General features: G+C 36.2%; 1 protein-coding gene across 1 annotated transcript in view; it reads left to right on the forward strand.

Annotated features, from left to right (window-relative positions):
* Positions 1–7,628, forward strand: part of LOC127447415 (alkyldihydroxyacetonephosphate synthase, peroxisomal-like) — a 72,924-nt gene extending 65,296 nt beyond the window's left edge. The window contains exon 20 of the mRNA XM_051709288.1: positions 6,111–7,628. Coding sequence (XP_051565248.1) covers positions 6,111–6,232 — 122 coding nt within the window. The 3' untranslated portion in view covers positions 6,233–7,628. The remainder of the gene's footprint in view (positions 1–6,110) is intronic.
* The last annotated feature ends 6,506 nt before the right edge of the window (positions 7,629–14,134 follow it).

A 14,134-nucleotide genomic window follows, 5' to 3' on the forward strand; every position in this document is an offset into this window, starting at 1 on the left:
GCCATTTCAAAAACGACAACGACAGTGGTGGGAATTTTAATGACTTTCTGAAAAAAAAAATTGCAAAACAGACAAATCTCCTGTGATGCATGTTCATACACTGTTGGACATTTTTAGTAGGAAAAAAAAGTGTGAAAAGATTTTAATGAGACTTTACTTTCTAGAAGTCCACAGTGCTAAAAGGGCCTTAAGTTAAAGAATGACACATATATACAGTGTATAATACATATATATATAAAAATATGTACATAGTTATAAAGAGACCTTATTGATTGACTAGTCAGTTATTGGACGACAAGTTGATTAGTTGACCATGGAGACTAATCCCTGTTACACACTTTCCTGACCATTAACTAAAATAGAGAGAGTTTCCGGGAAAGCACAAAGCCATGCTGAATGTGTGTGTGTGTGTGTGTGTGTGTGTGTGTGTGTGTGTGTGGTGGGGGAGTTCTCTGTAATTGTGATTAATAACAGTACTGCGGTACTATCTGCCTGCTGACAGGCCCTTTTGTCTACACACAATCACGGCATGACAAATGAAGTGTGTGTGTGTGTGTGTGTATCAAGAACCGCACACTTTACTAACCTGTATTTACTGCGGGTCAGAGCTGTGAATACAGTGAAACGCACACATCTTCTTTGTTACACAATGGCCACATATACATACATCTAAGTAAACTAAACCAACACAGAGTTTCCCTTTTTGGTTTTAGAGAAACGGCTAAAATAGACTTGGTGCTCTAGAAAAAGAAAAAAGAGATGAGCACCATCATCCTGAAGCGTTTAGAGAAAGAAAGAGATATAAAGGCACTAAAGCAGCACAGAGTCTCTTTTGAATTATTTGCTTAAACTGATTGGAAATATTGAGAAATATTGATTGCAAAATTTGAAGACCCAATGCAAGAGTGTAGTTTTAGCACTCTGCTGGGTGTTTCTTCAACTTCGGGCACCTTGTTAAAACAAATTAAATAATTCACACTTTCACTAGTTTGTTAAACTTGTCTACTAACAATGTCCAACAGTGTATGTCCATGCACCACAGTTGATTTGTCATTTTTACCTTAAATATTCTCACCACAGTGTGATTTCCAGCACATCTCCAATTCTGTAACGTGTTTAATAGAATTCTGTGCTGGAAATGACATTTAAAAAAAAGAAATTGAAATCCTAGTGCTAGGGCTACTTTCATAGCTGACATTGTATGTATGTTAAATACACACAATTAATATTTTCATAGTTTTGCATAATTTGGAAAAATTACAGCTTGATCGGAAATGACACAATAAAAGTAGTCTGCTCACAAGTGAAAATTACCGTGATTTTTGTTTGTTTTCTTCAAACATCACTTTATTTCATATTTCATCTCAAGCATGCTCTTCACTGACACTTTTGTCCACTTGATTAACAAGTACACTAACTTTTGAAAAAAAACTAAAACAGTCAAATCTGTACATAAAAGGCATTTGAAAGTTCAAAAAATAAATGATGAAGGCCTGGTAAAAAGTTTCCAAGTCAGTTTAAATGAAACCTTCATATAACAAAAGAAAGAAAGTTGAAATTCATTCAGATGAATCAAACCTCCCAGCAGTATTCACAACTCCTGTCACTCCAACACATTAGTTTAGTGATGTAGTTTACTCATATCTGTCCAAACACAAAGCGCAAGGTTCAACACTTAGTTGGTGCCGTGACCCTGATTATAAGAATCCTTGTTGGACTTCACAGCATGATTCTTGTTTTTAAAGTTGGTTTGTTTGGCACCATGCAGACATGCTCAAACAAGTTACTCTGAAACACAGTCCCAGAGCTCAGCATGTGTGTTTGTGTACAAATACACACCTGAGGATAGCGCAGGAGGAAGACCAGCATGTGTGTTTATGCAGGTGAAGACCTGGGATTAACTTCAAAACATACAAACTTCTAGTTCTGTGGTCTTTCACTGTCTTTTGGCTGCAGTTTTTGCATGTCTCAGCTGTGTAAATGTGGTTACGCGAGACGAATAGTGACAGGATAGTGATGGAAAGAGAGAGCGAGAATATGGGCTGATGGCGAGATGATAGATGTGTAAATTATCTCCGTGATGGAGGCAATGATGCAGTCAATACCACCTTCTGTTTCTGTCTGTCGCCCAGCGTAGACACAAATACACCGCTGGGGGTTTGGGGGAGGGGCCGATATGCCTCGCTCATGATTGGCTGGCTGTGTGATTGGTGGGCCGTCTGTCTGTTCTTTCTTGCAAATTGATTGGCTCAGTCACTGCAAGACCTATTTGCATATGTATGACAGAGTCTGGGTTTGGGGTGTTGCCACTAGCGAGCTGGCCTTGCCCTAAACCCCACCCCCTTCTGAAACACTAACGTATTACGTGACGAAATGCCGTCTGTTCACTTATCAATCATATTAAGTGCGCGAGTAAGGGACTGAGAGAAAGAGGTAACATCAGGGTTCCCCAAACTGATGCTCACACTAATGATTGATACTGCACACTGTGTTGTGTAGTATAGTATTAACCAAACACCCATAAAGGACATGTTATTGTTTTGATGATATCTAATACTGTATGTGGGTCAATGACACGACACAAATGTTTTTGGCTGAATCTGTTAAGTTATTCAAAATGACATTAAATATGCTATTCACACAAAACAATTACTTGAATACACATTTACTATGATGAACATTTTCTAAGTTCAAATAATTTAGATTTATTTTTTCTGGGGGTTGTATAACTGTCCGGAGAAAGTAAAAAAAAAAAAAAAAAAAAACATAAATAAAAGTGTGATTTAAAGCTGAAACTCTTTAAAAAAGACATGTTGGCATACGTTCTTTTGAATAACTTTGTATTATTTAAATAAATAAGCAGCAAAACAATTCTGATTTAAAATATTATAAATATTTGAAAAAGTTTTCTCCAAATCACCAAATTAAAGTCAGGTGGTGTAACCAACGTGCAGGTAGCCTTTTTGTTGTCATGCGACCAAAAAAACCATTAAACCGACCCCTATAGACCCTCATAAAGTACATGAAGTATTAAAAAAAAGTGATATTTTGACATTTTTATGAAAAGGCACATTTTGTTCAGGTCAAATGGAGTAACTAATAAAACTTCTTGATATTTGTAACTGAAAATTGTATTATATTTTTATGTACACTCATGGGTATTCAAAGAGAAAGGAAAGTATTTTAATACTATTTAATTGATGGTTGCACCATTTGACATTTTTAAAGTCCATAAATGATTTAATTTAATTATTATTATTTATTTTTTTTAGAAAATGCTATAAATGTTTATCAAGAATATATGAAACCAACATGGACACAAACATAACATTTTTGCAGACTTGATGCATGCGTTTTGTTCAGGTCAAATGGAGTAACCCTAATGGAACTGGAAAATGTATGATATTTTTATGTACATTCGCAGGTATTCAAAGAGAAAGGAAAGTATTCTAATACCATTTAACTGATGGTTGCACCACTTGACATTTTTAAAGTCATTAAATTATTTTATTTTTTGTAGAAAATGCTAAAAATGTTCATCAAGAATGTATGAAACCATTATGGACACAAAGATTTGATACATGCATTTTGTTCAGGTCAAATGGAGTAACCTTAAGAAAACATCTTTATTTGTGATTCAAAAATTCATGGTATATGTATGTACACACGTGTTTTCAAGGAGCAAGGAAAGTATTTTTAATCCTTTTAAATGATGGTTACACCACTTGATATATATTTTTTAAGTAATTAAATCATTTATTAAAATGCTATACATTTTTATCAAAAATGTATGAAACCAACATTGACACAGATTTTACATTTCTACAAACTTAACATGTTTTAAACTATATATTTTTTAAAGAATTGGACTTGGACAACCGTATATATACACTACCGGTCAAAAGATTTGAAACATTTGACTGAAAAGTTTCTCATGATCTTAAAAATCTTTTGATCTGAAGGCGTATGCTTAAATGTTTGAAATTCATTTTGTAGACAAAAATATAATTGTGCCATCATATTAATTTATTTCATTATAAAACTAACATTTATTTAAAAAAAAAAAGTTTTTGAAATTGATGACTTGGACCAAATAATAAAGAAAAGCAGCCAATAAGTGCCCAACATAGATGGGAACTCCTTCAATACTGTTTAAAAAGCATCCCAGGGTGATACCTCAAGAAGTTGGTTGAGAAAATGTCAAGAGTACATGTCTGCAAATTCTAGGCAAAGGGTGACTACTTTGAAGATGCTAAAATATAACACAGTTTTGATTTATTTTGGATTTTGTTTAGTCACAACATAATTCCCATAGTTCCATTTATGTTATTCCATAGTTTTGATGACTTTACTATTATTCTAAAATGTGAAGAAAAAAAATTATAATAAAGAATGAGTAAGTGTTACAAAACCTTTGACCGGTAGTGCATGTGTGTGTGTGTGTGTGTGTGTGTGTGTATATATATATATATATATATATATATATATATATATATATATATATATATATATATATATATATAGTGTATATATACACTGGCAGCCAAACGTTTGGAATGATGTACAGATTTTGCTCTTATGGAAAGAAATTGGTACTTTTATTTACCAAAGTGGAATTCCACTGATCACAATGTATAGTCAGATCATTAATAACGTGAACAATTTTGCCCACTCTAACCTTTTCATTTTGTTGTTCTGTTTCAAAAGTGGCTTTTCCTTTGCAATTCTTCCCATAAGGCCTGAATCCCTGAGTCTTCTCTTTACTGTTGTACATGAAACTGGTGTTGAGCGGGTAGAATTCAATGAAGCTGTCAGCAGAGGACATGTGAGGTGTCTATTTCTCAAACTAGAGACTCTGATGTACTTATCCTCTTGTTTAGTTGTACATCTGGCCTTCCACATCTCTTTCTGTCCTTGTTAGAGCCAGTTGTCCTTTGTCTTTGAAGACTGTAGTGTACACCTTTGTATGAAATCTTCAGTCTTTTGGCAATTTCAAGCACTATATAACCTTCATTCCTCAAAACAATGATTGACTAATGAGTTTCTAGAGAAAGCTGTTTCTTTTTTGCCATCGACCTGTGCACTGATCGAGTTGAGATTTTCTGACAAGTTTAGTCTCATATTTCCTCAACACTGAATGCATACAAATCAAATGATGTAACAGTCACAGATAATGTTTTAGATCCAAGTTCAGGTCATCTCCGGCTTTTTGCACATGTTGTGTTAAAAAAATACTATTTATCGTGATGAATCTTCAGCAATCATACACTCAAAAATGTGCCATCATGTTTATATACAGGATATACAGATGTGTGTGTGACACGCCAATCTATAACTCAAAAACAAACACAAAGACAATGTTAAGCTTCATTTAATGAACCAAATAGCTTTCAGCTGTGTTTTGATATAATGGCAAGTGATTTTCTAGAATCAAATGAGCAATTTAGCATGATTACTCAAGGATAAGGTGTTGGAGTGATGGCTGCTGGAAATGGGGCCTGTCTAGATTTGATCAAAAATGACTTTTTTCAAATAGTGGTGGTGCTGTTTTTTACATCAGTGATGTCCTGACTATACTTTGTGATCAGTTGAATGCCACTTTGGTGAATTAAAGTACCAATTTCCTTCCAAAACAGCAAAATCTGTACATTATTCCAAACTTTTGGCTGCCAGTGTATATACAGAATATATATATATATAAGAAAGCATGTTTTGTATGTATGAATTGTGTTTTGTAGTAGTTTAATAGCTTGTTAGGCAATTTTCTCTACTTTACTAATAATATAGTTAACATTGATGTATGCTGGTTGGTATTTAGTTATGAAAAGGACAGACAGACAGTGTAGATTAGAGTGGAAAAGGACACACACAGAGCGCGAGCAGAAACGTGGCGCTGTAGTTTTACTCCACTGGGAGCACAGGCAGCATAATGAGTTTGATAGTCTACTGCTCTCCATAAATCACATCAAGCAAAACATCTCAGCGTTTCAGCCAAGCCACCCACCCCCACAACATTCATCATCCACCAGACTGATGTACTTCCTGCTGTCTCTCTCTCTCTCTCTCTCTCTCTCTCTCTCTCTCTCTCTCTCTCTCTCTCTCTCTCTCAGTGGGGAAACTCCGGAAGGAATGGATGAAAGAGAGCGTGTCTGTCGTGGGTCTCGGCATGCTGAAGTCAGTGAAGGAGTACATCGACCCAAAGAACATTTTTGGGAACAGAAACCTGTTGTAATTCTTCTCCAAACTCTGGATTCCTGTTTTCTATGATCATCTAATCATAATTGATTAAAACTTCATATTCTTATTTTTTCATCTTAGTGTGTGTGCACAGTAATATGATAATATGATAAACCAGTCCTCTGTTTCCCTTTAACACCGACTTCTTGCATTAATGACACCTTTAAAGGAATAGTTCACCCAAAAATGAAAATTAATGCATTATTTATGCACCTTAATGTCATTATAAACCCATATGCTGTTATTTTGTCAGTGGAACACAAAAGTAGAAATTTTAAAAGAATCATTATGCAAATCTTCACTTTCGCCAAAGGTCACAGCCCACGTCCAGAGTCAAAAATGGCCCGTCAATGTCAACCTCACACAAAGCTATCCTATGGCTTCAGAAGACTTGGAATACAATGCAGAAATCATTTGGACTATTTTTATTGATTTGTTTATGATGTTTTTTTACTGTTTCTTTTTTTTTTTTTTTTTTTTTTTTTGGAGCCGGACAGACACTGTTGAATGGCAAGAGCTGTGTAACAATTGTTCAAACCTTTCTCCTTTTGTTTTCTATGTAAAAAAAATAACAGCATACAGGGTGAGTAAATAATTGCATCATTTTCATTTTAAAGTTGTCATACTACTCAGAATGCCTCATTATTAATGCATGATGTCATTTCCCTCTGGTCTTTCCATTGTTCATTTGTTGTAGCAGGATTTTTATAATCAAGTGTCTGGATGCTTCTGTGTCTTCCGCTGCTGTTGTGTTTAGTATGTTAGCAGTGACTGAAATCAGCTTTTAAAAGCAGTGTGCCTTCTGTCTGTCTTTCTGTCTGTCTGTCCTATACTCCTCATTCTGAGTGACTCTAAATGTTTACTGTCTGTTTTCTTCTCCTCTCTTCCTTACTGTACTTTTGCCTTTTCTATCCTTTATTTCGAGCTGTTTCTCATAAACTATGTGTATTATGATTCTCACAGAAAAACATCCAGGTTATGTTTAAATTTGTCTCAAATTAAAAGAAAAAACAAACATTATTTGTTGCATAAAGAAAATGTTGATACTTATTATTAAGACCATTAAGATTTTTTGCATTGTGACATTATTAATAATATAACACATTTCCCTCCAATTGTAATGCAAAAATTCAAATTTTCATTACTGTATTAAAAAATAAAAATAAATAAATTATATATCGCATAAAGAAAATGTATCTCCAAAAAACAAAACAGCATATATTAAAATTAAGGAATTAAATAAATACATCAAGTAACTTAACGGTTGTGCTTTATAAATGTACTTTCAAATTTAAATGATATACAGCTCTGGAAAAAAATTAAGAGCCCACTGCAAAATTATCAGTTTCTCTAGATTTACTCTTTATTGGTACAGTATGTGTTTGAGTAAAATTAACATTTTGTTTTATTCTATAAATTACTGACAACATTTCTCCCAAATTCCAAATAATAATATTGTCATTTAGAGCATTTATTTGATGAAAATGACAACTGGTCAAAATAACAAAAAAGTGTTTTCAGACCTCGATTAATGCAAAGAAAACAAGTTCATATTCATTTTTAAACAAAACAATACTAATGTTTTAACTTAGGAAGAGTTCAGAAATCAATATTTGGTGGATTAACCCTGATTTTCAATCACAGCTTTCATGCGTCTTCACATGATCTCCACCAGTCTTTCACATTGATGTTGGGTCACAGATTGACCTGTCTGTGTGATATGGAACATTGTCCTGCTTCATGCGTCCTTCACAAAGACGAATCTGCCCGATTCCAGCCTTGCTGAAGCACCCCCAGATCATCACCGATCCTCCACCACATTTCACAGTGGATGTGAGACACGTACAAGGTTATCCTGGAAGAAAACTTGTTTTCTTATGCTCTGACAATGTCCCCCAACTCTGAGGATTGGTTTTTCCAGCAGGACAGTGCTCCATGCCACACAACCAGGTCAATCAATGTATGGATGGAGGATCACCGGATCAAGACCCTGTCATGGCCATCCCAATCTCCAGACCTGAACCTCATTGAAAACATCTGGAATGTGATCTAGCGGAAGATGGATGGCCACAAGCCATCAAACAAAGCCGAGCTGCTTGAATTTTTGCACCAGGAGTGGCATAAAGTGACCCAACATCAATGTGAAAGACTGGTGGAGATCATGTGAAGACGCACGAAAGCTGTGATTGAAAATCAGGGTTATTCCACCAAATATTGATTTCTGAACTCTTCCTAAGTTAAAACATTAGTATTGTGTTGTTTAAAAATGAATATGAACTTGTTTTCTTTGCATTATTTGAGGTCTGAATTATTTTGACCAGTTGTCATTTTCTGCAAATAAATGCTCTAAATGACAATATTTTTATTTGGAATTTGGGAGAAATGTTGTCAGTACTTTATAGAATAAAACAAATATGTTCATTTTACTCAAACACATACTGTACCTATAAATAGTAAATCTAGAGAAACTGATAATTTTGCAGTGGTCTCTTTTTTTTTTTTTTTTCCAGAGCTGTGTAATGTTTTCGCACAGTAATGAGAGTAAGATTTCATATAACTAAAGTTTTATATTGATAACTGGGGGAAATAAGTTATTTCTTTATGCTCAATTATTTTTTTCTTTTAATTTTGAGCTGAAATATGACTCTGGTATGAATGTCGTAAAATTGATAACATCAGAGTTTGAATTTGAAAAAGCCTCCAAATGCATGATCTTGAAAAAACATTTTTAATGTTATTAAAAAGAAATGGTGCTGATTCTTTTTCATATTTGCCCTTCCTTGCTGTCCCAGATGTCATCCTAAAATTTTGCAACCTGAATTTAGCAGTCTGAATATTGAGACGACCGCTTGAATAATTACTTTTTACAACCCGAATTTAAAGATGAATTCACACAAAACATTTAGAAATATTTTAAATTAACCTTTAAATTTACATTTAACATTTTCAGTCACACTGAATTACACACATGAATTCAGTGATCTTTTCAAATTCAAATGCTCTGATGATATCAGTTTGACACCGTAGACATGTTCTTGATTGATTTTGTGAGATTCACTCTTTAAGAGGTGCCTCAGTTTATGCATTGAACGAGATCTGTAAAAAATTCACCCTGTAAATATAGGGTTTAAAACAGAGATGTTGCTCCAGCGTTGTGTGCTACTCTTTTAAAGCCCTGATCATGTGTGTATTCAGCCGTCTTAGAACATGTTGCCTGTCTGACAGAGGTTTTAGTTTGAGTGGATTTGTTTGATAATTTCATTGATTTTTATTAAATCTCTCTCCTGGTGTTCCTACCAAAGACTGTCAGCAGCTCTTTAAAGGCATGCTGCAGCTTCACACACACACACACACATCTGTACATCCTGTATATAAACATGATGGCACATTTTTGAGTGTATGATTGCTGAAGATTCATCACGATAAATAGTATTTTTTTAACACAACATATGCAAAAAGCCGGAGATGACCTGAACTTGGATCTAAAACATTATCTGTGACTGTTACATCATTTGATTTGTATGCATTCAGTGTTGAGGAAATATGAGACTAAACTTGTCAGAAAATCTCAACTCGATCAGTGCACAGGTCTGGCTCCAACCACACCCACTCTTCAACTGTTCGGCCCACCCGGAGGGTCCGATCGCCCTCCTTACATCTTAGAGCTGGAGCGGGCCTGTCAGTGCATCTTTTGTGAAGTTGTGAAGACTTATATATTCTACTACTGTAGAAGGTGAAAGAAAGATACAACAGTACAAATGTGGAATAACAGGTTAATTCAATGTCTTTAACTCGCTTATAAAATGCTACAGTGAGCGCGTTTACATGCACGTTCTTACATCGATTATGCTTAGTAAGGCGACAACGTGTGTGGTCATGTAAACGCATTACCTGCTTATCCAATGCACGCAATTGTTGTGCACATGCCTCTTCATGGTTTAACATCAAAAGCAGAGAAAAAACTCATTATTTCAAATTTCATGTAAATGTAGTTTTCTTTGATTTTTTTTTATTAAGCTGATTTTGGGGAGTAATCGGCGTATTGGTGTGCATGTAAACGGGCTCAGTGTGTGTGTCCCATTTAACAGGGTAGAGATGTCTTTCTTTACTACAGTGGCACTTTTGTAAAGCATTTAACCCTAAATAAATAATCAAATAGCCTTGGCAGGGCTTTTATTTTTATAAACACTGCACACTGCCGTGAGATGCCACCGCTCAGCCCTGTCAAACAGAGCTTTTTCACATGTTTCTCAAATGACACTACCATTTATAAAATGTCATAAGAGCTTTATAATGTGTTATAAATCCAAATGATCCAAAGGAAGTTTGCTTGCCCCTCTGAATGAGTCCTGAGTGGTTTCATCAACAAGCCTCTTAAATTTCACTAAAAGAAGAGCTTTAAAATAAACAATAAACAAACAGTGTATTAACAGATTAGAATCTGAAAATTATGAAAGTTACCCTTGTCTTTTCCCGGATTTCTTGGCCATGTGTTTTAATATCAGAGTACATTTTGTCTAAGCTGTTTGTGCAATAAAATAACATGTTGAACATTTTATATCTTGTGTCATGATTAAAAATGTCATTTTATTTAATTTTCCTACTTACGGTTTTAAATGATTTCTTAAAACAAGTTCTCATGTGGTCCTCACTGATGAATAAACTGCAGCTGTCCAGCACTCTCCAGGCATATTAGACCTTGGTGGAAAACTGGTTTGTAATGTGCATAAATATGTTTAACCACATGGGGTCACTGTTAAGTGGCATCTGTCTACATTTTAATGCAGTATTTCTCAACGCTTCCCCCAAGTCAAACACACCTGATTCAAGTCATCCAAGTGCAGACCCTTCTCAACTCATCACCTCATTAGTAGAGCGATGCAAGACCTTAAAGGCGTGGTCACATTTACCTTCACACTGCGAAATTCACATTCACCTCAGTGGGAATCCTCGCCATCGTGAATTTTGAGCGATGGCCTGCCAATGGTGAAGAATTTTCCCTCATGAATTTCGCATGAGGGTTTATGATCGTTGGTAGCCGCCATCTTTGAAATTACCTCAAATGCCGCTTCTTGCTGAGGTCGTGGATCGATCTAGCCTGGCTTCCGGATGTCTGACTCAAGGCACGTTTCAGTCATTAAGTGTGGTTGAATTTATACAGCGCTGCACAGGCCGATCGAGGCTGAAATTTGAAGTGTATGTCAGTTAGAAATTTTGTCCAACTTTAGATGGTGCCACCACTGCGTCACCGTGACGTATGCCATCAAAGTACCACGAGAACATTTCGAGAGCCATCTGGCTCAGCCACTTCAGTTTCTCCAAAGCAGCTGCACAAGCTCTGAAAGACACAGCTTATTCATGATTAGCAAGACTCACAACATGACAACGGTGACCTGTTGGGCTGCGTTCGCAATGGCACTTCACATACTACTCTTACTACTTCTACTATGTCAGTCTATGGCAGAAATAAGAGTAGTATGGTAGTATGCCATTACCAAGGTGTTTATTCTGACTCCTCCAGTTCGCTAATCTCTCACAAATCCGTAGTACATCATATTTATATCATGTTATATTGTAATTCTTTTTTAATAGTAATATCACGTTTATTCATAAAAACATTCAAAATTATTAAAAATACTGACTCCTTTATTGGTATTAAAATAATACAGGCTTTTATTGGACTTTCTTCTTGTACACACAGCAGGCACTGTGTTACGCAGCACATAAACCTTTCAAATGAATAGTGTTTCTGATTATTATATGTAATATTCAAGCATTTGTCTATTTGAATTCCACTTTGTCTGCAATAAAGAAAGCAAACATTGTGCGATCTATGACTGATGAAGGTTCAGCACACGACGGGAAGGACAAAGTGTCTGGCTTGACGGCTCTCATTTCAACTCCATTTCAACATTTCAAGATGCAAATACACACCTATTGTTTTCAAGTAGGAGGTGGGAAAATCCAAGACCGCTGCCATCCGCCAAAGAAGGGGAGGAGTGGTTCCGTCCGCCAGGGGCCAGAGGACTCGCTGCAGGGTGAGGAGCGAGCTGGTGTCCGCCAGAGGGCGAGCAAGTTCTTCTCTCTCTCTCTCTCTCTCTCTCTCTCTCTCTCTCTCTCTCTGTCTCTCTGTCTCTGCTCGCTCTTTCCCTCTCCTCACACCTCCCCTCGTCTCTCCCTCAGGTTCACAGGAGGCGGGGTGGACCACCGGCTGACAGAGGTGGCGCCCTGGCCTGAATCGGGTGGGGGAGCAGTGTGACGAGAAAGAGGGTGTGACCGGGCCGTGATGGTGCACGGCCGGCACTGAATCAGCGGGAGAGCGAGATAAAGGGGAGCCGGAGGTGCCAGTTCAAGAGAGAGAGAGAGAGAGACGCACGTGGCCGCATTGCATGTGTGTCCTTATGTTTGTTTGTTTTATGTTGAGTTTCTGATTAAACTTTATGTTGACTGTTCAGCCGGTTCCCACCTCCTCCTTGCCCGTCCTTAACCTGTTACACCTTCATAAAAGTGTTGTAAGCCATGAACCAAACCAACCAAGTCCGAGGTGAATCACAACATCACAAACAAAGTATTTGAAAATCTGACAAAAAGACAAAGGTACAAGACTGTGTACTTACTGTCTTTCATGAGGGTTCTATAATCCCATTGTGTAAAAACGATGGGAATATATAAAACTATTGATTTTAGGTTGTTGATTATAAGTATAGAAACAATATATTTTAAGTTTATTGCAAAATATTCCGATATACACAAATAGATATGAAGTTTAAGGGACACCGACTCAATTACGTCATTCAGAGTTAGTCATTGGAGTGGGCGTTCGCTCTGAAGCAAGTTTTGCAGGGTTTGGTTGGCTACAGTTCTCTGATTGCTGGATCTTTCTCTGCTGTACCATTGGTAATATAGTTGTTTACCATGAACTCTGCTATCAAACACGATTTTTAAACAATGAAGTTGAAATAACTGGGACTGATGGCTTCAACGGTAGCATATACCATCGATGAATAACCTCTGAGCTCACGGTAGGTCTGTCTTTAAAGGTTTATAAGTTATCGTTGAAAACCAATTCATCTATGGAAAAAATGAATGGGATTTTTACTTCCGGACTGTTGTGCTTTATTGAAGCTGCTATAGATCCCAGACCTTTGCTGTTTTAGTCAAAGGTCTGGCTACGTGAGACTATCTGGAGTCCACCATTAGGACTGCTACTACTGATAGATCAGTAGCTGCTACGAAGCAGGGTGGAGAATTATTTATTTTTTTTTTCTCTAAAATTTCTAAGCCATGAACCAAACCAACCACCTCCGAAATGAATCCCAACATTATAACATTTGATTCAACTCAAAATATTTGAAAATCAGAAACACTGTGTACTAAAGTTGAAGCATTGTGAATTACATAATCAAATCAGAAACAATGGTACTATGTAAAACTAGTGAAAAACAATTTCAAAGTTCTTGTTCTTAAGTTCTTGATTACATTATTTTAATTTTATTGCAAAAAAAATTCATAAAAATAAAATCAACTATACACACATACTAAATTTTTAAGAGTGTAAGACTGACCTGATTACATCATTTTCATCAAGTTCTTCACTGGGAATTTGGCAATTATTATTATTATTATTATTATTTTTTAATGAAGTTGAAATCACGCTACCCGACCCGAGCCCAGTGGGACCCAACAAACCGTCGTGTTTCAGGCTGGGTTCAGCTCAGTTTCAAGTATAATTTTGGGTTAAGGTCAGGTGTGGGTTTGAATGAATCAGGAGAAGTTATAAAGAGAGTGAGAGATTTCTGGTTTGGTAGAGGCTTGAAATTTGATGGTACCAGTCGGGTCACACGGTCTCAGGTTACAGGCCGGTTTCGGGTTCAACTTAAAGGGATAGTTCACCTAA

This window comes from Myxocyprinus asiaticus, chromosome 10, assembly GCF_019703515.2.
Source record: "Myxocyprinus asiaticus isolate MX2 ecotype Aquarium Trade chromosome 10, UBuf_Myxa_2, whole genome shotgun sequence".
Classification (NCBI taxonomy): domain Eukaryota; kingdom Metazoa; phylum Chordata; class Actinopteri; order Cypriniformes; family Catostomidae; genus Myxocyprinus; species Myxocyprinus asiaticus.